Source organism: Crocodylus porosus, unplaced genomic scaffold (genome assembly GCF_001723895.1).
Source record: "Crocodylus porosus isolate Cpor-Errol unplaced genomic scaffold, CroPor_comp1, whole genome shotgun sequence".
NCBI lineage: Eukaryota > Metazoa > Chordata > Crocodylia > Crocodylidae > Crocodylus > Crocodylus porosus.
The window spans coordinates 62,246,483-62,268,823 of NW_017728906.1; the positions used below are offsets into that span (position 1 = coordinate 62,246,483).

A 22,341-nucleotide genomic window follows, 5' to 3' on the forward strand; every position below is an offset into this window, starting at 1 on the left:
GGCATGTGATTAACCACTTAGCTGTTGTCTGCCTTGTGGCCAGAATAATTTTCATGCCCCTGCTGCTTGTTTTCTAGAGCCTATTGTACATATGTATGTTAAGACTGAAAGGCATAATAGGTCAGATTTATACTGCTTGTGCAGAATGCAAAATATTTATGTAAAACCAGCACTGGAGATTAAGAGTTGGCAACTTAAGCTGTTTCAGGGAAAGGGGTCTGAGGAGTCTGCTATGCAGAAGCTCATTGAAATAGTTATGTTTAATTATGCTGTCTGAGTGAGCCCTTTGGCCATCGCATGGTTCCAAGTGGATGATACTAAAAGGCTGGGAAATGCATCTAGCTTGAGCATGGGTACAGCAGGTAAGCTAGGCAACTAGGATTTGTTCTGCAAGTGAGCCTTGGACTTTTGTCACATGCAGAACATGGCAGGCACAGGCACCAGTGAGAGAGGGGACTGGGAGTGAGGACGGTAGTGTTAAGGCTGGAAGTGGATTTGGGCCCTTGAAGAGAAGTGTATTGAGAGGCTTCAGCAACTAGGAAGTATGGTGTTGGCTGGAGAGAGAAGGTATATAGTAACAGAAAGGGCAGGCAGCTAGGAGGTAGAGCAAGGTTTGGAAAGCAGAGGTGGGGATGATCAGAGCCAAAGTTGTGTGACAGTTAAACAGATATGGCCATGCTCTGACATTTGTGCTGGTCTACTTTAACCACTACATATCTTCTTAAATGTCTGTGAAAGAAAGGTTGCCAGATCCTCATCAGTGGAGCCCACTTGTTACTTCAGTGACTTGAGTAGATGATTTCTCTATTGCGGCTTTCAAACCTTCCACTAGCCGCCAAAGCTATTCTAGTTCACAGCATGTGAGGATTTGGTTCACAGCTCCTTTGCAGCTATTTCTCTGAGGACCAGAGATTAGACAGAGTCATATAGGATGGGTCCCTCACTGAGTATCAAACATGATAGTAGCAACCCTATCAAAATTAGGACATCATATGTCTCTGAATGCTGGAAGATGTAGGGAGCAGGGAACGGATCATTCTGGATATGCCCTCCTTAACCCCTTAGCATCCTCTCTGCAACTGAGAGAGAGAGAGAACACTGGGTTAGATAGACCTGTGGTTTGACCTAGTCTGGTATTTTGTATGTTCTTAGGATGTATTAAAATAATTTGCATCCATATTTTACTTACAGGTTGGGATGTTCAAAATTCATCCTGAAATTCCAGAGTCACTATCTGCTGAAGCAAGAGCCTTTATTTTGCTCTGCTTTGAACCTGATCCCCATAAGCGTGTTGCAGCGTCTAATTTGCTCAAAGACCCTTTTCTGAAGCAAGTGACCAAGGGCAAGAAAAACAGAATCGCATTCAAGCCATCAGGTAAAGAATTACCAGCCAGATACAAGTCAACAACAACATTATGTGCTATGTAAGATGATTGGAATCATTAGGCATGTCCTCTTTGTTATTCATGGCATGGGATGTGCCAAGAAATCAGCAGGAGTCCAACTGTAGAAATGCAAACCTTGTGGCCTGCATTTTGTCCTATTTCCATGTAACAAATTCCATGAAGAGCTAGTGTGTCTGATGGATCTTATTTTGGCTAGTTCCACTCACCCCAACTGAGTGCCTTCTTTTTAATAAAACAAAAGAATATTCGCTTAGTATTTTCAGAAATAAGCCAAGATTTTTGTGTTTATAGATACAGACATATCCCAAGAGGACTGACTTTCAGTCCTTTCTGAAAACTAGACCCCTTGTAAAATGCCTCAATGTATTGGAAATCCCTTAGTCACTTTCGAAAATCAGTAACAAAACATAGATCTCGATCCCTTAGTCGCTTTTGAAAATCAGTGACAAAACATACAGCTGATCAACATACATCTTGATCAGTTTTGTCACTGATTTTCACACAGTCTCCCAGCCCAAGCCCTGCAACCACAGAGCTCCGGCTGGGGGATAAGGGTCCCTCTTATTTTACCTCATCTCTCTCTCTCTTTTCATTAAGAGAACATTTTGAGGGGGTAGAGTGGGAGGGGTCCCAAAGTTGTGTTTGAATAGACCGTCTTTGATTAGAAATGATGGGGGGGGAAAAGGGGAGGTCACTCCAGCAGAAACTCTCTTGTAGGGGGAACAATTTCTGCCATTGCCTGTCATTCTCCTTCCCACACTGCAAACTGCTCCATACCAGGCAGCTTTACCTTCTCTCCTATTGTTGCAAGAGGCATTTCTGCTTCTGACCTATACTGAGTGGCCCAATAAGACAACAGGGAATTTCTTGGGGTGGTGAAAAGAACTGGGCTTACCAACCAGGCCTACCCAGTATACACAGAACTGTGAAGAGCCACAAGTTGATGTGTGTTATTTTATTTCAGTGGCAATTTAAACTCATAACCAGAAATCATATGGAACATGCCAGTATTTTGCAAGTAATCCTCTCTTGCAAAAAACCCGGCAATTTGTGGCAGTATAGATAAACAAATAGCTATAAGGCCAAAGAGCAATCAAATGTTTCTAAGGATAAATGGGCAGAATGTCAGCCAGCAGATTGTCTTCCAAATAGAGCTGTCTGCAAATACATCTTTGCAGCAGCTAGCCAGCAGGCAGTGACCTACTTCTCTGGGCAGGGATCTTTAAATGGCCACATACTCTTTGGTGCTATTTTATTTCAGTAGCGATTTTAAACTCTTAGCCAGTGATGCTGTTTGGTCTTTACCTGTCACAGCTTCATCCTCATAAAAAATTCTCTTTTTGGTTCAGTTGCGTGGAGTGTCTGCACATGGAGGTATGGCATTAAACCATGTCTAATGTTATTAAAATTACTGCCACATTACTTTCGTCTGTCTTTGGGTGCAGTTAATCAAGTTAAACATTTCAATTTTCATTCTTATAATACTCAAGAATGCACTGGGTGCTTATTGTTATATCATTGGAGAAAGATACTTACTCGATTCTTTGGTACACAGAGAATCCAGCCTATATTTACTGTGCAGTAAGATACAGCAGTTAGGGATTTTGGGTAGTGTCTACACATGCAGGGATTAGGAAGAAGATTTGTTACCAGTTCCCTGCAGCCCTCCAATTGCCCCTGCGGCCACCTCCAGGCTGCATGTGCTTCCCTGTGCAGCCTGGGGTTGGCTGGAAGCTGTACTGGTTAGGGGCAGGTCCCAACCAGCTCCAGGTCCCTGCTGGTGGGGAACTGAGCCCATGGAGGGAGCTCCCAGGCCCTCTTCTGTGATTTACAATTGAGATCATTGAGCAGGGGCTGGGAACAAGCTCCCAGCCTATTCCCCACCCCAGCTCTGTGGTTGCAGCGTGGGGACTGGAAACAACCTCCTAGTCCTTGCTTCACAATTGTGATTGGGGAGTGGGGGCTTGAAGTTCCCTGCTGCCAAGGCAGGCGGCCATTGTCCCCACCTGTGCATGCAGGGTAGGGGCTGGGAAGCTTCTTCAGAGCATGGTACTGGGGGGGAAACAAACTCCCCAGCCTGTTCTCCTTTCCCCAGCTCTGCACTCATGGAGCTGGATGGAGAACAGGTTTCCTTGCTCCCAGCACTGACTCTGCAGTTGTCGGGCTTAGGCTGGGAGACCTTTATTTCCCAGCACGAGCTCTGTAGTTTCAGGGCTTGGTCTGGGAGACCCTTATCTCCCAGCCTGAGTCTCTTGGGCTGGGAAATAATAGTCTCCCAACCAGAACCCCGCAACTGTAGAGCTTGGGCAGGAAGATAAGCATCTCCCAGCCCAAGCCCTGCAACCACAGAGCTCCGGCTGGGGGATAAGGGTCTTCCAGCAGGGGCTCTGTGGTTGTGGAGCTGCTGCTAGGAGATAAGGGTCTCCCAGCTCCTGCTGCCAGATCATGATCTTGGAGAAGGGGGCTTGGAGTTTCCTGCTGCTGGGGCAGGGGAATATAGTCTCTGCTGAGGCTCCTACAGTGGAGACTGCCCACCTTCTGAGGGCAGGGAGTTGTTGGAGAGCTGACTGGGAGCAGATTTTGCCCCCAGTAACATGTCTACATGAGTACTACAGTGCCTTTATTAATCCTGAGTAAATTTGCTACTTGCATTTGCAGGCGAAGTAAACGTGTGCATGTGTAGACACACATGCTTATTTTGCAGTAAATTGTGCTAGTACAAAGTTAAGTGTCTCATGTAGACATAACCAGGGTAATCAATTACCTCTCTTAAGCTCCTTGCCGGCTGAGGGCTCTATGTCATTTACTGTGTTTGCATACTGCAGTTTTTAAAACACTGTCTGTTCAAACAGTTGTATTATATGCTTTAATGATACATACTTGGCTTGTTTTCTTTGTCTTTTATAGATTATAATCGCAGTGTATCTCTCCCAGTGCAAGTCGCTGGGGAACAGGCTGGAAGTAGCAGCAGTGAACATGGGTCTGTTTCACCAGATTCTGATGTACAGCATGACATGTTCTTTGAAAAGACAAAGCGATCTGTTTCAGAGATTCAGACAAAGCATCACATTTCCAACCTATTGAGGTAAAGCTGTCTAATTGCATTCAGCATGACCTCCATATGTTTTTTTAACATGACCTCTATATATACACCTGTTTGATTCACTCTGACTTTAAACTAAAGTGAAATAATAGAAAAATTGGTCTGAAGGGGACCTCAAGAGGTAGACTAGTCCAAACCGTAGCTCAGGGTAGGATCATCCCTATCTAAGCCATCCCAGCCACATTTTTGTCTAAGCTGCTCTTAAAGATGTGCAAAGATACTGTTTGTTTATTATCAGGATGTCCATCAGCTCCATGTCTCTACTATACTACTGAGAATACACTAAGATTCGCCCTTGGCATAACTTCTTATTTCCATAAACTTTAGTTCCACCTGTCTTAATCCAGGTCTTGCAGCTCCAGCAGAAGTGCTGCAAAATTCTGAGACGTAACCAGGGATCCTAGTTTTCTCTGATTTGAAAAAAAAGGAATCCTTGATTTTTGGGTTAAAAAAGGTAACCCAAAATCCACATTTTTCCATGATCATAATAAAACACCATTACTGTATGTCAGTATATGTATTGATATCGATAAATAGATATATCTATTTGTATCTGTAGATCTATATGTATATATAGATCTATATCTATAGATAGATAGATATGTATTAGTGGCATTTCATTTTAATCATGGAAAAATGTGGATTTGGGGTTACTTTTTTTCACCTGAAAATTGTGGATTTTTTTTTTTTTCAGAGAAAACCAGGATCCTTGGACATAACCACAGGGTTTATATTAAATTTATAGGTCCCCTCTACCGCAAAGGAGGCAAGCCTGGAATTGTCAGTTGCTCTGAAAATCACCTTTACTACAGACAATCAGTAAGGTAAATAAAATGTCAAAAGGATCTATTACAACAAGCAAGACAAATCACATAAGCAAGCACCTGTATTTTGTAGACAGAACACAAGAAGAAAAGCCATAAAATGCTTACTAAAGAAATTTCTTACTGCATTTCTTTCAAAAAGAGCAACACCTCTCCCTGTCCAGAGAAATGTTCTACTCTCTCCTGACAGATTTCTTGCAAATAGCTTCTCAGGTTGAAATCCCAGCTTCTACCAGTTGGGGACAAAATAACTCGAGGCCTAGGGCTCTCACCCAGACCATCCGTTCATCTCTATTTTTCCATTAGATTTTCAGGGAGCAAGTGTATCCTATGCTGATTTTCTATTAAATTCTCAGGGAACAAGTGTATCCTATCCTTCCCCCAGATATGCATCTGGCTGTCAGGCCAAGTGATATTCCCAAGTTGCAGTTATACATATAAGTTAGGACATATTGAAATAGTTCCTTTCAGAAAGATAAACTCCTACCTGTACTTTCCTTGGCTGTCAGTTATTCAAGAGAGATACAAACTTTCTCTCATTCAGTTCAAGGGTGAAAAATATCAATCCTTCCAGGTGTTGGTCTTCTGAGAACGGACTCCCTTTGCTGAAGGTTTCCCCCTTGAAATGTAGCCAACATTTATTTGGGGATTGGCACTTTCTCCAGCAACAGATTGAGTTATGCCATCGTTGTGGTTGCCTGATACGCATAGCCATCCCAATTGTGGGCTTTCAGGCTGGGTACAGAATTCAAAAAGCCCGTGGCAGAATTGATCAAAATTGCATGGTTTTTTGTAAGCAATGTGGTTTAGCTTGGTAGTGAACAGAATGTACATTTGCCCTTTGGTAGGGTGGGGAAATCTTAGACTGGGTTCTGCCATGTTTAAACCAGTCTGTGTGTGCCAAATTTCTGTTCTGTTATGGGCATATAGACTGGTTTCCAATCACTTACACTGGTAAAAGTATAATATCTCTACCTGGCCTCACAGATGAATTTGCATTTTTCCAGCCTGGGTTTCTCTGAAATATGAATATATTTTGACTGTCTTGGGCATTCCTAAGTTTTAACTGTTGTTTTGCCATTTAACATTGACTTCAAATAGAGACCAAACACTACGTTACTAAAATCTAATTTGGGAAAATATCTGTGCATGATACACTCTAAACTCACGAATTAGCCCTGCTTGTGTGTGGGTTCATGACAGATGGAGGTTCCACAGCATCTCTTGAGTCATCCATTCCAGTGCTTAACCACCATCATAGTTAGGAAGTAATTTGTGCACATAATTAATAGTCAGATGTCCTCAATAGTTAAATCTGTTGCTTCCTCAAAATACCAGCTGATTTAAATATTGAAGAAGGAATTAAGAGCTCTCAGAAATAAGCATGATCTCAATATTCAGCTTTCAAATCTATGGATCCAAGAAGAATTCCAAGACCGATTAGGAGAAGAATTTGTTCCCCTCATCCTTATAGAGCAGGGCTGTCCAACTGGTGGCCTGTGAGCCTCAAGAGGGTTAACTTGCAGCCCTTGCGCTTCCAATCCAGGTGGTGCTCCCCACATTGCTCTCTTCCTGTCTCTGCCAAAGTCTTTAGGCTCTCCCTTCCTCTTCCAGCTTCTACTTCTTGTCCCTGTCTGTAGGGATAGGCAGCACAACCCATGGGGCTGAGAGAACCCATGGCTGGGGTGCTCAATGGACCCAGAGACCCCACACAGAGCAGGGGTACCAGTGTCACACTGGTTGAGGGGTTACACAGGAAGGAGGGGGCCCAGGTAACATGGTGTTGTGGCGTGGGATGCCATCAGCATGAAGGTGCCAGCATGGTGTAGTGGTTGGGTGGGAGGGCATCACCCAGCATGACGTGATTTGTACAGCATATTGCCCAGGAGGTCTGCAGCCCACGTGGCATGTGGCTGAGTTACCCAGCCATTCAGAAGCTGAACAGTCCTGTTCTAGACATTACTGGTGGCTTAGCCGAAAACTGAAATGAGATTTCTACAAAGAGGGAGCCAAAGGAAGATCAAACAGGCATTGATTAATAAAGGCATAAGCCTTGTCTGGAATACCAACTAATGAATCAAGAAATAAGAACAAATGTTAGAGAGGCAAAAGAAAACTCGACCTACTGATATTGGTTTTCCATCCAAGAAAATGCTTTTAAGAATAATATTGAGAACTGCATTGAAGTCACAAAAAAGCTAGGGAAGTAGTCAACAGGCCAGAACAATAATAATTAAGGGCAAGGCTGGACATCTATAATTGCAAAATTAATGTTGGTCCAAATGTACTCATCAAGCATATCAATAACAATCAATGTGAGAAGGAGGATGAGCCACCAATCCATAGGGCTAAAATTGAGGCAGCAATTCAAATGTCTAAAACCAGAAAAAAACTCCAGGAGAGAACAGCATCACAGCTGGATTAGTAAAGCAAGGAGGAGAGGTCTGGATAAGATCTTCCTAAGACCTATGATAGTACACGTCAGACTGGAAATCGCCCCGAGCAATGTACGGAATCAATAGGAGTCTTGTGAGAGAGCAGTAATTGCAAAACTGTAAGGTTCATTACTCACCTGAGCCAAGTACAGTTACACATCTTGTTGAGTCATTTGAAATTGCAGATAGAAAGTAGCTCGAACAGTCAGGTTCCTGAAGGGATTGTGGTATGACTGAGAACACTTGTAATTTTAGAATATTTTGAAAAATCCAAACTTTATAGATTTTATTATTTAAAAAATATTTTTTGGCTTGAAGCTCTATGGGTAATTATGGCAAATCATAGTATTAGTCCAGGGATTATTAAAACCATCAAATTACTCTACAACAATAGAGTTTTGGAAGTGTACTTCAGTGGAAGAATTTAAGATTAGCATTGGTGTCAGGCAGGGATGCTTCCCTCTTTCTCCATCTCTTCTCCAACTCTGCTTCAGGCTTTGAATATTCAGTCTCATTTGGAGATGAAAAAACACCTAATCTTAGATTGGCATATGGCATAGGTTTCTTAGTGGGATTAGTAAGGAACTGTCAGAATTAACAGAGATTAGATGCTATGGAAACATTTTATGAAATGGAAATCAGTGTGGGTGAAAGGAAGGTCATGTCCATGGCTAAGTACTTTGGAGCCACTGTCACAAGATTGTACATCAGACTAGGATGAAAAGACAGGAGTTGCAGTAGCAACAGCACCATTGGGAAATCTGTTCAAGATGTTTAAGGTGAGTAATATTTCCATTTCTAAAGCAAAAATCCATCTTTATAACAGTCTACACTTGTATGCTTATGCAAGTTGGCTCCTGCAAGTCGTTTTAGAAAGATGGTTAAAAGCATTTAAAATGATGTGTTGTAAATGACTTTTAAGATACCATATACTGCTAATAGGTGAAAATCAATTGATGATAAATGACCTTGCTGCTGCTGCAGGAAAATATTAAACCCTCCTTGACATTAAGAAGAACTCAAGCAAAACTTGAGTTGGTTTGGCCACAGTATGAAACATCCTAGTTTGGTCAACACAACACTTAAAAGAAGAGTGAACAGAAGCAGAAAAGAGGCCAGCCAAGGCGAGTATGGATAGATACAATTACTGAATGGATAGGAAAAACCATAAAAGCAACTTCACTAGGTTAAAAGGCAGGTGCCCTGAGAAGTGAACATGGAATGCGTCATTTTCAATCTGAATTTGTGGCCAGAATGACGCACACAACGAATAATGAACACCCCACTACATACTCCCCCCAAATAACATTCCCCCATTCTTGACACTGACTCATTTGCCGCCTCATACAGGGCCAGACTCTTGAGATGGAATAAATTAGCAGAGTTCCATTGATTTACAGTAGCTGAGGCTGTGAACAGTCATTAACAATAACGGTGGAATTAAAATTACAGGGGCAGTGAAATAAGAACAGATAATAATGAATCATTATGTATTCATCTACATAAATAGCCCTACCCATGTCTGATTTTTTTTTTTCAGTTGTAACAATTAGTTATGTCATCCTTATCTTGTTTTCTCACTGATTCAGTGTTCCTGATGAAAGCTCTGTGTCAGAAGATCGAAGTGCTTCCTCCTCCCTTGAAGATAAAGATTCTGGGCTCTTTCTTCTAAGAAAGGACAGTGAGCGCCGGGCAATTCTCTATAAAATTCTTAAAGAGGAACAGAATAAGGTTGCTTCAAATTTGCAGGAGTGTATCACACAGGTATTCGTATTTTAACACTTCTTTTTGTGTTTAGAAAAGAAACTTAAAAATGCGGTAGCGAATGGTAGTTTTCTGTAGTGATCAACGTGTGAAGCTGCTTTCAGCATGACATTTTTGCTGCACTTTGTTTTTGCCACATTCCGAGTGTATGCTGGTACCCTTTTGTGATGGTCCTCCAGAGAGAGACTCTGGCACCTGGCCAGAGTGCCTCTATGCCTGTCTCATGCCCTGCTGCTCCTGCATGCTGCCTCAGTGTGCTGGAGCAAACAGGAGCAGGGCAAAGCTGCAGCAGTGACCAAGACCTAGGTGCTGGCCCAGGTAACAGGGACTTGGGGGTGGGGGAGAAACTGTGTGGTTTCTGGGGGGGGTTGTGGGTGTGGGGAATGGCGGGGTTGTGGGGTGTGAGGGTGGTTGTGGGGGGTTTGTGGGTGTAGAGCTTGTTGGGAGGATTTGAGGGGGGGCTGCCACACCTCTACCCTCCTGACCCCATGCAGTACATAGTCCCTGGCACTGGCAGCAGCAGCCAGCTGGACCACTGGGGCTATGACCCACTGCAGGCACAGCCCTGCAGCAGTGCACTGCCATCTGACCCGGGGTTTGCACATGGTGAATGCAGCCAGCCTGGCCTGCTCCACTAGCATGTGCCTATGGACAGGACTGGGAATCTTCCTGCCACCACCCACAGCTTCTGTCCAAAGGCATGCATTAGTGAGGCAGGCCAGATTGGGCTGACTGTGTTTGCCATGTGCAGATCCTGGGTCAGGTGGTTGTGCGCCACCACAGGGCTGTGCCTGCAGTGAGCCATGGCCCTGACAGCCAAGCTGGTTGCTGCTGCCAGCACTGGGGGCTGTTTGCCACAGGGAGTGGGTAGAGGGGTGGGTGTGTGGCGGCTCCTGTACAAACCCCAACCCACCTCATCTCCCACATCCCCTCTATACCCGCACCCCCAACACATCCACCCACAGCCCCCCACATGCACGCATCCAACCGAGAACACCACACCCCTTCTCACCCCCCTCCTGCAAACCCCACACCATCCCCACCTCTTGCACCCTGTGTGCCTAGCTGCCAGACAGGATGGGACGTGCTGGCAGGAGCTGTGGCTGTAAGGGCAGCTGTCCCCACATCCTGGTTAGCAAAGGGATCAGGAGAGCTCTGATTTTTCTATGATAAGCTAAAAGCAAACACCAAAGCATGTAGATATTTAGAATTTATTTTATTGTGATGATAAAGGCACCAATCAGCTTCCAAATTGCTTTAACATTGTAAATATATCAATAAAACATAACCCAACTGATGTCTCTCTCTCTCTCTCATATATAGATATAGATATAAATATTGTTTTTTCACCTGGGTATTTTAAAGAGTGAATTTGGGATTTATTTTTATTTGAGAATTTGCAATTTTTAAACAGGGAACATGCTTGCGTATGTGGATGTGCCCCAGTCACTGGGGACCTGAAAATGTAGCATGTGCTTGAGCTCTGTTATGGTATGTTATCTTAGATTGAGAGTCGAACAGGAAAAAAACAAACCTCTTGTTACAAGTCTGATTTTTTGCCAAAGAAAATATTAATCCTCAAAATACTGGGGATCTCCTTCTACAGCTCACATTTGACTCAGACTAAAGATAGGGGCTTTTTTTACAAGATCCAGGTTTCAGTTCATCAGGTTATAGAGTACAATGTCCAGTTTGATTTGGACTCATCTCTTATGAGAGAGAAATAGAGTGCTGAGCTATGGAGTTATACAGTTTCAGAGCACATGCTCTGGTAAGATGAAAGGCTGATATGAATTTTTGAGAACTGAGTCCAGAGGTATAAGATATCTGTATAAGTTCAAAATATTAAAGAGAAACATCATCTTTTCTGCAGCAAGCTAGCAGCTTGGTAAAATGCATTTAGTGTATTTGTCTGGTTTTATTTTCCCCTGTTTTTCTGATATGATTTTTACATTGAAATATGCATACAAAACCCCCCTTATGTTTGATGTTATTTCTGGAGCGTTCCTCCTTGAAGTAAATGGGAACACACCACCTTGCATGGCTTTGTCTTTATGCACCATGTGCACTAAAACCCCGAAGCATAGTGTTGATTTTTAGGGGGAACCTTTTATCTGGAGAAATAGATAAAAATGTAAGCAGCAGTGCCAGCCTGTACAGAGAGCCATCTTGCCTGAAGTGTTATGGACAGCTGTAGCATTTTAGCATAATTTTCATGGCAAATGCTTTATCCATTTAGAGCACATGAAGTGGTAGGCAGCAATGGCAACTGGCCAGGAAAACAGAGCTTAATACCCTTACTTGTGTGAGAAGCAAAAAAAGATGATGCAAGGGTCCCTAACATAATACTAGGACATTGCTGTGGTGCTCTACTAAAGGGAAGAGTGCCATCTTCTGAAGCAACATGTAAATCACAGCTGAACACCAGATGTTTGGAAAATACTGGAAGAACTAAAGGTCTTTCCCTTAGGGACAAATCCTTTTTGAGCAGCCAGGCTGTGAACTGCAGGTGCTGGAAGGAAAGAATCCTTTCATCAGACCACAAACTGAGTGAAAACTATTAGGTTGTGCTTTAGCTTCTGTGCCACTTCTCTGTGGAGCACAATACCTGGTAGATACAAAGTTATCCCCACAAATTCTGTGTCTTTAAGTCCTGTTAGCACCGTGGATATTAGGCGTGTTATAGTCAAGGTGTGGTACCCTGCTGACTTAAAGTTGCACCAGCTTTGTTGTGTCCAAGGGCTTCCACATCCATTGGCATGGACTCCTCTTGGTGGAGTAGTAGTACTACTAGTAACATAAGAAATGGTGTGTTTGGAGCTGTGTATTCACCAGAGATGAATCAAGAAATCCAAAACAATGTCTCCTATTAAAAAAATATAGAAAAACCAAACAAACCATGCAATAACAAGAAAAATGGTGGTGAATGAATTGGTTTAACATTCTTTTCACTTAATAGACTTATAAATATAGACTCTTTTAAAACAATTTTATACATTTAGCCCGGTCAGTGCAGCTTTCCTGATTTCAGATGCATTTTCTCTTTAGAAAATTATCTGCTTATTAGTAGAGAAGCTACACTGAGTTCAGGCAGGGTGCTGAGTGGTGGATGCACTGGCACTACGACTTTTTATAGTCAAACTGAAAATAGAAATTGTCCTCAAACAGAGCCAAATTCCCCCTCCCTTCCTGCCCCCCCCCCCAAAGAAAAAAGAAAAAAAGAAAAGGTTAGCAGATGGGATGCCTGGAATCTAATGAACTCTCTGCCTTCTGCCTCACTGGCTAGTGTAAGCATGCAAGACAGTATTGACTGTGGGTATGGAGGAGTTGCCCTCTAGTGCTGCTACCGTAAATTGGTGAAAATTTCAGGAAAGCTAACTGGAGTGGGGGCAGCAAAGTTGGAAACAGAAATAAATATAGTTTTGTGATTAACTCGATCCTTGCCACTGATACCAGTTTTCCATGTGGTGACTTAGGGGAAATCCTTTATTTAATAAACTCTTAAAACTCTTTAATTTTTCACAAGTCACTAATGGCAAAGGTCTGCATTCCTTGTAATTCTACTAAATGTAAAGCAAGTGAGCCCATCTTGTGTATGGACACACCTGAGTGTTGCCAGCTGCTCAAAGTACATATAGGGAAGCAAAGATAGAGGGCACTGGCTAAGCAATTACTAACCCTTTCTCATTTCATTGCCTGAACCTGTAGAAATCTCTCTCTCTCCTGTGACAGCCACTAGCACCAGGTTTTTATTTTCCAGAAGTAACCATTACAGTTCATGTGAAGGTTTAAAAAGAGCAGAGGGTACAGTGAAAATTAAGTAGGGGTTGAAATTCTGATGTGGTTGTCTGAGAAATATGAGCCGGTTTTTCATTGTAATCCTGGGACGTTACTGGTTTCAAACAATATGGTTCTTATTGCATGGGATGTATTTGCACCTGGGTGCCTCAGCATCATGCATTCAATCCCTTTTCTGCAGAGTTCTGAAGAGCTGCAGCTGTCAGTCCCTCATATCAAGCAGATCATTGGGATTTTAAGGGACTTCATACACTCTCCTGAGCACAGAGTGATGGCCTCCACTATATCCAAGCTGAAAATGGATTTGGACTTTGACAGCACTTCCATCAACCAGATTCACCTGGTTCTGTTTGGTTTTCAGGATGCAGTAAGTCCTATGTTCATTACAGAACCTAGAAATAGAGGGAAGAGAAAATTCCCTGTCTGAGAAACAACACCTCACTACTTCCCTTCCTATACCCAGAGGCTAATTCCCTGTGCTTTCCCCACAATGCCTTATTTTCCTTGCTTCCACCTCTGCTTGTTCTTAATGCTTTCCTCTGTACAGCCATTCTCCAGCCCTGGTTCCCTATGGGCATGTGTGCCAGACAAGGATTTTTTGGAGGTGCCATGGAGACCATGGCTATGGATGAGAGGGAAGGAGTGCAGTGCTGCTATGTTCAGCCACTGATGCTAGGTGGCTTCTGTTGACACAGTGGCTATAGCTGCCTATAGCTTACTGAACACTACCTGGAGCTCTTGAAGTATGGGCTTCCCCAAAGGGCCAAGGCCATCAGTGCTTGAAGTTTGGTACGTAGAGTGGCAGTAACAGCAGTATTGTATCCATTACCACTGAAAGCCCCTGATGATCCCTCCTAAAGCTGGCTGCCTACTCTAAGCACAAGACAAATGATCCCTTGAAATTTCATGTAATTATCTTTTTTATTCAAATACATGAGTACTTGGCTCCATGGCCACTTTGACTGAAGCCTACTTACCAACTTCTCTGTAAAAAATAATCAAATTCTCCAAAGCAAACCATATATACTCGGGTCTCGCTTTATGTGAATTCATTTTGTGCGAATTTGTTTATATGCGATGACCTTATTTATACCAGAAATTTGCTTTGTGTGAGAAAAATCTGATCTTATGAGAAGTTGGCCAGCAATGAGCCCCCTGCAGGCTGGCAGAGTTGGGAGGAAGCAGAAGGAAGGTGGAGACAGGGGGCTCCATGTGCATGTACAGTACATGCACGTGGCCCCAAGTAGCCTTGAAGGCAGCTCCAGCAGGTAAGTCGTGGGGAGAGGCCCCTGTAGGGAGGGAGCTGGGCAGGGCTGGGGCTGCTGTCCAGCCGGGGGGTGCTTGGTGCCCGGGACTGCAGTGTGTAGTCACATCCTGGCGGGTCACAGGATGGAGCTTCTGGTGGCTTGTTGGCAAAGGGGGAGGGCTAGCTCCCCACTGCTGTGCACACTTCCAAGAGGAAGGGATGGATGCAGTGGGTCCTGACCCCAATCCTGGGCCTGGCCCGTCTCCTCTCCCTGCCTGGTCCCAGGCCCCCGCACCCCGCTGCCCTGGCCACGTGCCTCCTGTGGTGTGGGGCTGCACCCCTCAAAGAGCAGCAGGCACAGGAGGCGCATCCCCAGAGCAGAACAGGAGGAGCAGCTGCCATTCCCTGCTGCCCTACTTCCTTGCCCCAGGTGCCTCCAGCCTGGCAGGTGTGACCTGGCGTGGCTGGGAACAGCGGGGCTGCACGGGGAGGCTGCATTTGGTCATTCCCGCTGGGCTGTAGGGGCTCAGGGGCAGGGAACAGTGAGGTTGCACAGAGAAGTTGCTTGCTCTGTGCTGCCTTGGCGATGCGCCCGCTGCATAAGCCACTGCTTGCAGCACAGGGTGAGCGCCTTCTCTGCACAGCCCTGCTGTTCCCTGTTTCCCTGTCCCAGGTGCCTCCGCAGCCCAGCGAGCATGACTTGGTGCAGCAGGAAGCTCATAGCCTCTCTGCGCAGGCAGAGCAGGAGCAGCGAGCAGCCGGCGTTCCCTGCCACCCTCCTTCCCTCCCCCGGGCGCCTCTTCAGCCTGCCCTGCGCTGCCCTGGTGATGCACCCCCTGCACGTGCCGCTGCTTGCAGCTCAGAGCTTGCAGTCACTCTGCGCTGCAGTTATTGTATTGTGTGATTGCTGTTTGAATTTGTCATTGTTTGGGGGGAGCAGTAGAGTGAGGCTGGTATGTATCCCTCTTAATTACATGTAATAATGGATTTGCTTTATGTGAATTCACTTTACGTTAGGGATTTTTGAAATACAACCCTTGCATAAAGAGAGACCTGAGTGTAATCCCCTCTGCCAGAGTTCTTTCCTTTTCAGCAGCGCTAGATGGAACTTTGCACTCAGGCATAAGTGATCATTATGAACTATGATCTCATCTCTTCATAGCATCTCTTTTGTCACTTTTCCTTCATCTGCAAACCCTCTAGACTATTTATCAGCTCAGGTACTGGAGAGAGTTCAGCCAGCTTGCACTTTATAAATGGATGCCACATCTTTAGTCTTGTATCATTTAGCAATGCTAGAAATGCTGAATGTCAGATACCTTAGAGCAGGGCTGTCCAGCTGGTGGGCTGTATGCAGCCCACAAGGGTCAGTGTCTGGGGATTCCTACCTGGCTGATGTTCACCCCATTGCTTCAGCTGCTGCTGCCCCAGGGAGTGGGGAGGTTGAGCCCACAGCGTATGTGAAGCCTATCGTGCAGTGCAGTGAGGGAGTTAAGGTGGGGGCTTCCCACATGCATGGGGGTGAGGGGAGAGGCAGTGCAATAGCTGCCTATACACAGGGACCCATAGCTCACACCAATGCAGCCTTGCCGGTGTGGCCTGCACAGTATGCAGCTCCTGGACACTTTAGAAGTTGGACAGCCCTGCCTTAGAGGCTGCTGAGAGCACTGTGATTTATCATCACCTGGGAGATTTGGGATATGTTCTTTCTAACCTGGTGAAGTCTAATCTGTTTGGTCTAGATCAATAAAAATATCCTGGTCTCTAAAGCAAGATTAAAGTTCCAGTATCAAAAATTGCAGTCCAAATTGTTCCAGCTCAGCTGCTGGACTGAGCCTGGAGGCTCCTGAACTCACCTCCCACCTCCCCCATTTCACTTTCAGGTTCCTTGAGCATCTTGAGGTCCACCTATTCACATGCCTCTAAATGCCCCAATCCAAGGAGCTATGACCCCAGCTTACTCCTACCCCATGTCTTCCCTGGTGGGGCTCAATTTATTAGGCTTCCTGAGACCATGCTTAATGCACACTGATGGGACTGGACTCCCTGCAAGATGAAAGTGCAGTGCTACTTTTTTTTAAACTGCAGAAAGGAGAAGAGGATTGTAGTGGTTAACACACTTTCCCAAGTGCGAGAGCTCATGTGAGAGTCAGACTTCCAAGGGTGGTGGCTTATTTATGTATTTAGAATTAAATAGCAGCTGGATAAAATACAGATGTTATTGGGAATACTCCCAAACCTAGACTACCTTCTGGCTAATCAGCTGCCCTAAGCACTAGGCTTGCTTCTGTGCTCTTTCTTTTTTCCTCTAATCCAGTGGAGTTTGAATTCTTCCATGGCCCAGGTCCAACAAGAGGGCTATAGAATGACCCCACCTCAAACAGCCTGGTGGGCTGCTGGGGGCTGAGACAAGGGGGCGGGGGCGGGGAGAGCAGGACTGAACTAATACAGTAAAGATTGCTCCTCCTTTTCAACATTGGATCTGAATTTTTAAAGGTAAGCATTGTCTGTGGTGTAAAGGTTCTGGTTGTTGGTTTGTTTCTGTATTTGTAGGTGAACAAGGTACTAAGGAATCATTTAATTAGGCCTCATTGGATGTTTGCAATGGATAATATAATTCGCCGAGCAGTCCAAGCCGCAGTCACTATTCTTATTCCAGGTAAATTTCAACCTCCCAGAACTGTTCTCTGAATGGAACAGGTCCAGGCACTGGTCATCACAAACACATGCACTTTTTCCAGCTGATGAATCCATCTTGTTTTGGATCTTTTTGTAGAGAGGAAATAGAAACTTGGGTGATTTTTCTTCGGCCTTGTGGATGGCAACCTGCAACTACCACGTTGTATATTGCTACTGACTTAGATTCTGCAGAAGGAAAAGATTTTACTCATTTTTGTGTGACTGACTGTGGTGGGGAAAACCTAAATCTACAAGCTTCTGGAATTAGGCAATAACTTACCCCTACATTAGACGGCAGGACGAAGGTGGTTTCTACAACTCTCCTCCCCCCACCATTTTATACACAGTATTGTGAGGGCATGCAACTGGCTCGAAGTATTCATTAATTCTGCTGTGTCACAGGTATATCTCCCAGTCTATAAGAAGATCATAAATTCTGTAGGATAGAGACCTGTTTACATGTAAGCTAGTAGTGCCACTCTTTCTAATCCTTTTTGGAATTGATGTCATAAAGTCTGTGGTCTGATTAACATAAGAGACTGGGCAAAGTATTTAAATCTCATGCTATTACATTGCACCCTGCATTTCTGGTCTCTGTCCCAATAAATAGTATTGTAAAGTACATTCCATTTGGAAACTTTCAGGATAAAAATCCCCTTTAGTGAACTGTGCCAGCATTTTTCATTAACAGGGAAGTGTGCTACTTTTAGGGACTGAAAAATGCCTGGAAGTGGTCTTGCTGTCCAATGATGTTTATTGAATAGTGTTACTGTAGTGACTTTCTCATTGTTTTGTGCAGAGCTTCGAGCTCACTTTGAGCCAGCCTCAGAGACTGAAGGTGTGGACAAAGATGGAGAGGAAGTGGAGAATAACTACCAGCCAGCTGAACAAAATGGAAACGAGCCAGCTGTTGCATCTGGAGTGAGCATGATCAGTTCTGTGGCATACCATGACTCAAAGCAACGGCAGCTTAGCTTGGAATTAGGCAAAGTTAAACAAGAAACCAACAGGTAACTTTCATGCAGACCTGATGTAGCCTATGTGCTCTTTGGAAAAACACTTGCAAAGATAAATCATGCTCCAGAATGCTTCTTCATAGACCTGTTCACCCACTGCAGTATCCACTAGTTAGTAGCCTTTTGGAGCAGGGGCCACTTAACCAGAGCTTAGCTCTGAGCATGGGCCCCTTCCAACCTAGCCTGCACTACCACCAGTCCAGCCATAGTCACCTGCTGTGGCTCCTGGCAGCTGCACAGGCCAAGTCCTGCACTGTCCTCACAGCCCTGCAAGCTGTACGTTGCTAACCGCACTCCAGTCAAAGAAGAATTTGTAGTTCACTAAATGGACTTAGAAAGATACTCAGTAAACCTGTGCGAGTTGGCAGCAATCTGATCCGGCTTTGGATCCAGCCACTTTGTATGGCCGCGATCCGATCGGAGCTCCAGACTGGGTTTCTGCCTCGATCCGGCCGAAGCAGCTCTGAAGCTTTGGAGCTGCCACGGAGATCCAGCCATGGGGTATAATGGGGTATCAAAGAAATATCTATAACTTTTTATGTCCGATTTGGATGAAACTTGCAGGTATGGTAGCCTCTGCTGAAAGCGTGAAACCTGCCAAGTTTCAGAAGATTGGTGCAGGGGCTTGGAGGGCACTGTACCCCATATTCTTGAAAGCCAAACTCATGTCACGGCTGTGTGTTACAACACAGGGGGACGAAAACTGCAGGTAGCTCTTACTGTGGCCACAAAGCCAGTCACGTTTCAAGGAGATAGGTGCAGGGGTTTGGGGGGAACTGCACCTCAAGCTGCGGACAAGCAAAACTCGCGCCATGGGTGATCCTGTGTTCAGGTGCAGCAGGGTGACAGCTGCATGGATAGAAGCCCCTGCTGCGGCCACGAAGCCTGCCAGCTGTCAGGAAGATCAGTGCAGGGGAGTTCTGGGGCCCTGCACCCCTAGCTGCTGACAGGCAAAAGTCGTGCCAAGACTGTCTCTATTCCTTCCTCTCAGTCTGGTTTTGTAGGTGCTAATAGATGCTCGTTAAGTCGTTATGTAGCTAGGTCCTGTGTATTGAGCTGGTCCCTGAGTCCCTGGTCCCCCGAGTGAATCATGATTGATTCATTGGTAACTGGTAACACAGTAGCTTAGCAGCCAGGCCTGCAGTAGTGTCTCCCCTCCCCGCCCCAAGCCAGAGACAGTCAGTCCCACAAGCACCCATGGCATCAGTTTTACTTGTCCGCAGATTGAGGTGCAGTTTTTCCCCAAACCCCTGCACCCATCTCCTTGAAACTTGGCAGGTTTTGTGCCCTCAGTAAGAGCTACCACCCTGCAATTTTCACCCTGCTATGTTGTAATGCCTAGATGTGACATGAGTTTGGTATCAAGAATTTGGGGTGCTGTTACCTCCAAACCCCTGCACTGATCTTGAAACTTGGCAGGCTTCATCCGCTCTGCAGTCTACAACTCCTGAAAATGTTATCCAAAACAGACAAAAAAACAACAAAGTTATAGATATTTTATTTTTTCCCCATTCTACCATATGGCCGGATCTCCGAGGCAGCTCCGAAGCTCTTCGGGAAGCCGAACGAGGCAGCGCTTCGACCCGGATGTGCCGCTTCAGACCCTGAAGCATCCAAAGCTTCTCCGGAGTCAAAGCTCTGTCTGAAGCCTTGCACAGCCCTAATACTCAGCAATAAACTAGGCACTGTATCTTGCAGGACAGCCTGCAACAGCAAAGTGTCAGGATCCCATTCTGTGAAGACGTGCACAATTTATTTACAAATTAGCAGTCTCAAGTAAGGGTGCCGGTTGTAAAACCGCTCTGTGTGCATGAGTTCTCATGACTAGCATCAAATGGCAGTAACTAAAGACAGACTACTAGTTAATTGTACTCATTTAAATGACAGCTACCTGGCTAATTACCGTTTTTGGTATTTATGCAGATTGCAATCCTGCTCCATGTGCCATGTTGACACATAAGCAGCTCGGCATGCAACTATAAGTCACAAAATGGTGTCTGCCAAAGATAAGTGGCTCTCAGATACTAGATGGAGAAGGTGGCAGCAGCAGCATTATAAGCTAGTAGCTGTTTGCCTATGACACCACCAGGCTGCCGCTGCCACCAAATGCTAAGTCTTTTGCCCAGGAAGTAGAAGACCTAGATATTGGGCACCCTTCAAGAGTGGGTTTGAATCTGTATTTCTGACTGAACAGCACAGTCCTCTAACATCCAGACCACCATCCTGTGTGCTCTCCAGCCATCCTGCTGATGCTGTCCTCCTGGGCAGCAAGAGAAGGAGATATGTGGGGCCAGGACCAACTGGGGCAAGCCAAAAGGCACATGGCTTAGGGAGATGGCTCCTAGAATTTAGCCTACACCCCTGTGCTCAGTGGAGCAGAAACTTCCCACTGACTCTGAAATACCTCAGGTAGAAGGCTCTGGCCTAGCAATTAAAGCAGTATGTTGGCAAGTTGGAGATGCATGTTCAAACACTATCTCGGATGAGGGTGGCCCTGGCATTGCAAAGTTTTTCTTCTTCTAACAGGTACCAACTTTAATAGGTCAATGCATTCCAGTGCTAACTTTAATGCATCACAACCTTCCAAAGATTTACAACTACTGAAAGTGAACATGGGACAAGGCCCCGGCAGCAAATTCTGAACATGAGATCAGGAATGTTTAGTCCTCAGCCCAGAGACAGCAGCTAACAAAAGTGAAGTCTGTGTTTGTATTTGGCATCAAATGGGAGTGGATGCATGGGAAAACAACAAAAGAATATGGATGTCTCGTATCAAATAAATCCTTTTATGTTTGTTCAAGTTAATCGTTGGAAAATGTGAATATTTTGTTTTAAACTTTTCTCTTAACTGACCTGTTTGCCTAACAGGCTTTTGGAAAACTTGGTTCAGAAGGAAAAAGAATATCAGTCCCTCTTACGACAAACTCTAGAGCAACGGACCCTGGAGTTGCACCTGCTTCAGTTGAAGTCCAAGCCTGCAGGTAGGATATAGCTGTCTGCTACCTGCTCAGTTCCAACAAGTAAAGATTTAGATAGAACTTTTTATGGAACACTCAAATGAGCTAAGTAATTTTTTCTGGCTTTAATACGGGGTTTGGAATAGTTTGAGATTGCGTGTTTACTGTTCTGTGCCCCTGGACAGGCAAAGGACAGCCTAACCGTAACTCAGAGTCTGTTACAGAATTGCAAGACCTTCTATCAGATGTCAGACAGAATGTAGATCCAGAGCTCATCAACTGGTTGAACGAGCAAGGAGTGGACTCAGATGCAATAAAGAAGGTAAAAAACCAACGAAGTCCACAGAGCAGAAGTAAAAGCCTATTTGTTGTTTATTAAAATCAGTTTGCAATCACTGAGGTACTACTCTAAGAACAACTTTGCTTTTCAGTTTGCTGAAGAGGATTATACTCTCAACGATGTCCTTAATAATATCAGTAAAGAAGACTTGAGATACCTCAAACTGCGGTAAGGAATTGTTGAATACCTCTAGAAATCTGGTAGCCATTTGCCTATTGTCTTAAACTTTTTGTGTGAGGTCCTTTTCATCATTAACTTATTTAATAGCAAGAAGTCTTTAAATAGTCTTTGAAGTTTACTATAATGGTAAACTGGTAAGCCTATACTATAAACAACAGAAAAGCAAGAGCTATTTATGTAGGGCTGGAGGAATGTGATGGTTTGGACACCAAGGCTTATTTTGGACAAAAATGTTAAGTTTGCTGGATATGGTCTAGCTTGTCAATCTTATTTACCTTTTGTTCAGTGGCAGACCTCTTCCTGAGCTAGTAAGGAAGAAGTGCTAAAGAATTACTTGCTACCTAAAGAGTGAACAAGTTTTCAACTTAATCTTTTTGAGGTTAAGATGAACCATTTATTGGCCAGTAATCAAATAGTGACCAATACTGATCCTTATTCCCAGCTTGCTTTGGCCAACTCTCTCCTTTTAACAAGTAGATTTTCCAGATCCCTTTTTAAAAAGTTTTTGTGAGCATAGGAGCTATCCAGAAAAAAAAAACAAACCCAACAATCTACTTTACTACTCCCAGGCACTTCATAATTGCAAATATTGT

The 22,341-nt window shown here is 44.5% G+C and overlaps 1 protein-coding gene across 2 annotated transcripts in view; it reads left to right on the forward strand.

Annotated features, from left to right (window-relative positions):
- Positions 1-22,341, forward strand: part of MAP3K15 (mitogen-activated protein kinase kinase kinase 15) — a 145,071-nt gene that overhangs the window by 121,476 nt on the left and 1,254 nt on the right. The window contains exons 20-28 of one of the 2 annotated variants that reach the window (XM_019529218.1): positions 1,192-1,375; positions 4,314-4,491; positions 9,358-9,532; positions 13,512-13,697; positions 17,130-17,235; positions 18,055-18,265; positions 21,140-21,252; positions 21,453-21,550; positions 21,660-21,736. In XM_019529218.1, the coding sequence (XP_019384763.1) occupies positions 1,192-1,375; positions 4,314-4,491; positions 9,358-9,532; positions 13,512-13,697; positions 17,130-17,235; positions 18,055-18,265; positions 21,140-21,252; positions 21,453-21,550; positions 21,660-21,736 (1,328 nt within the window). Of the gene's footprint in view, positions 1-1,191; positions 1,376-4,313; positions 4,492-9,357; positions 9,533-13,511; positions 13,698-17,129; positions 17,236-18,054; positions 18,266-21,139; positions 21,253-21,440; positions 21,551-21,659; positions 21,737-22,341 lie in introns of both variants that reach the window. The other variant, XM_019529219.1, reaches the window with a different exon arrangement.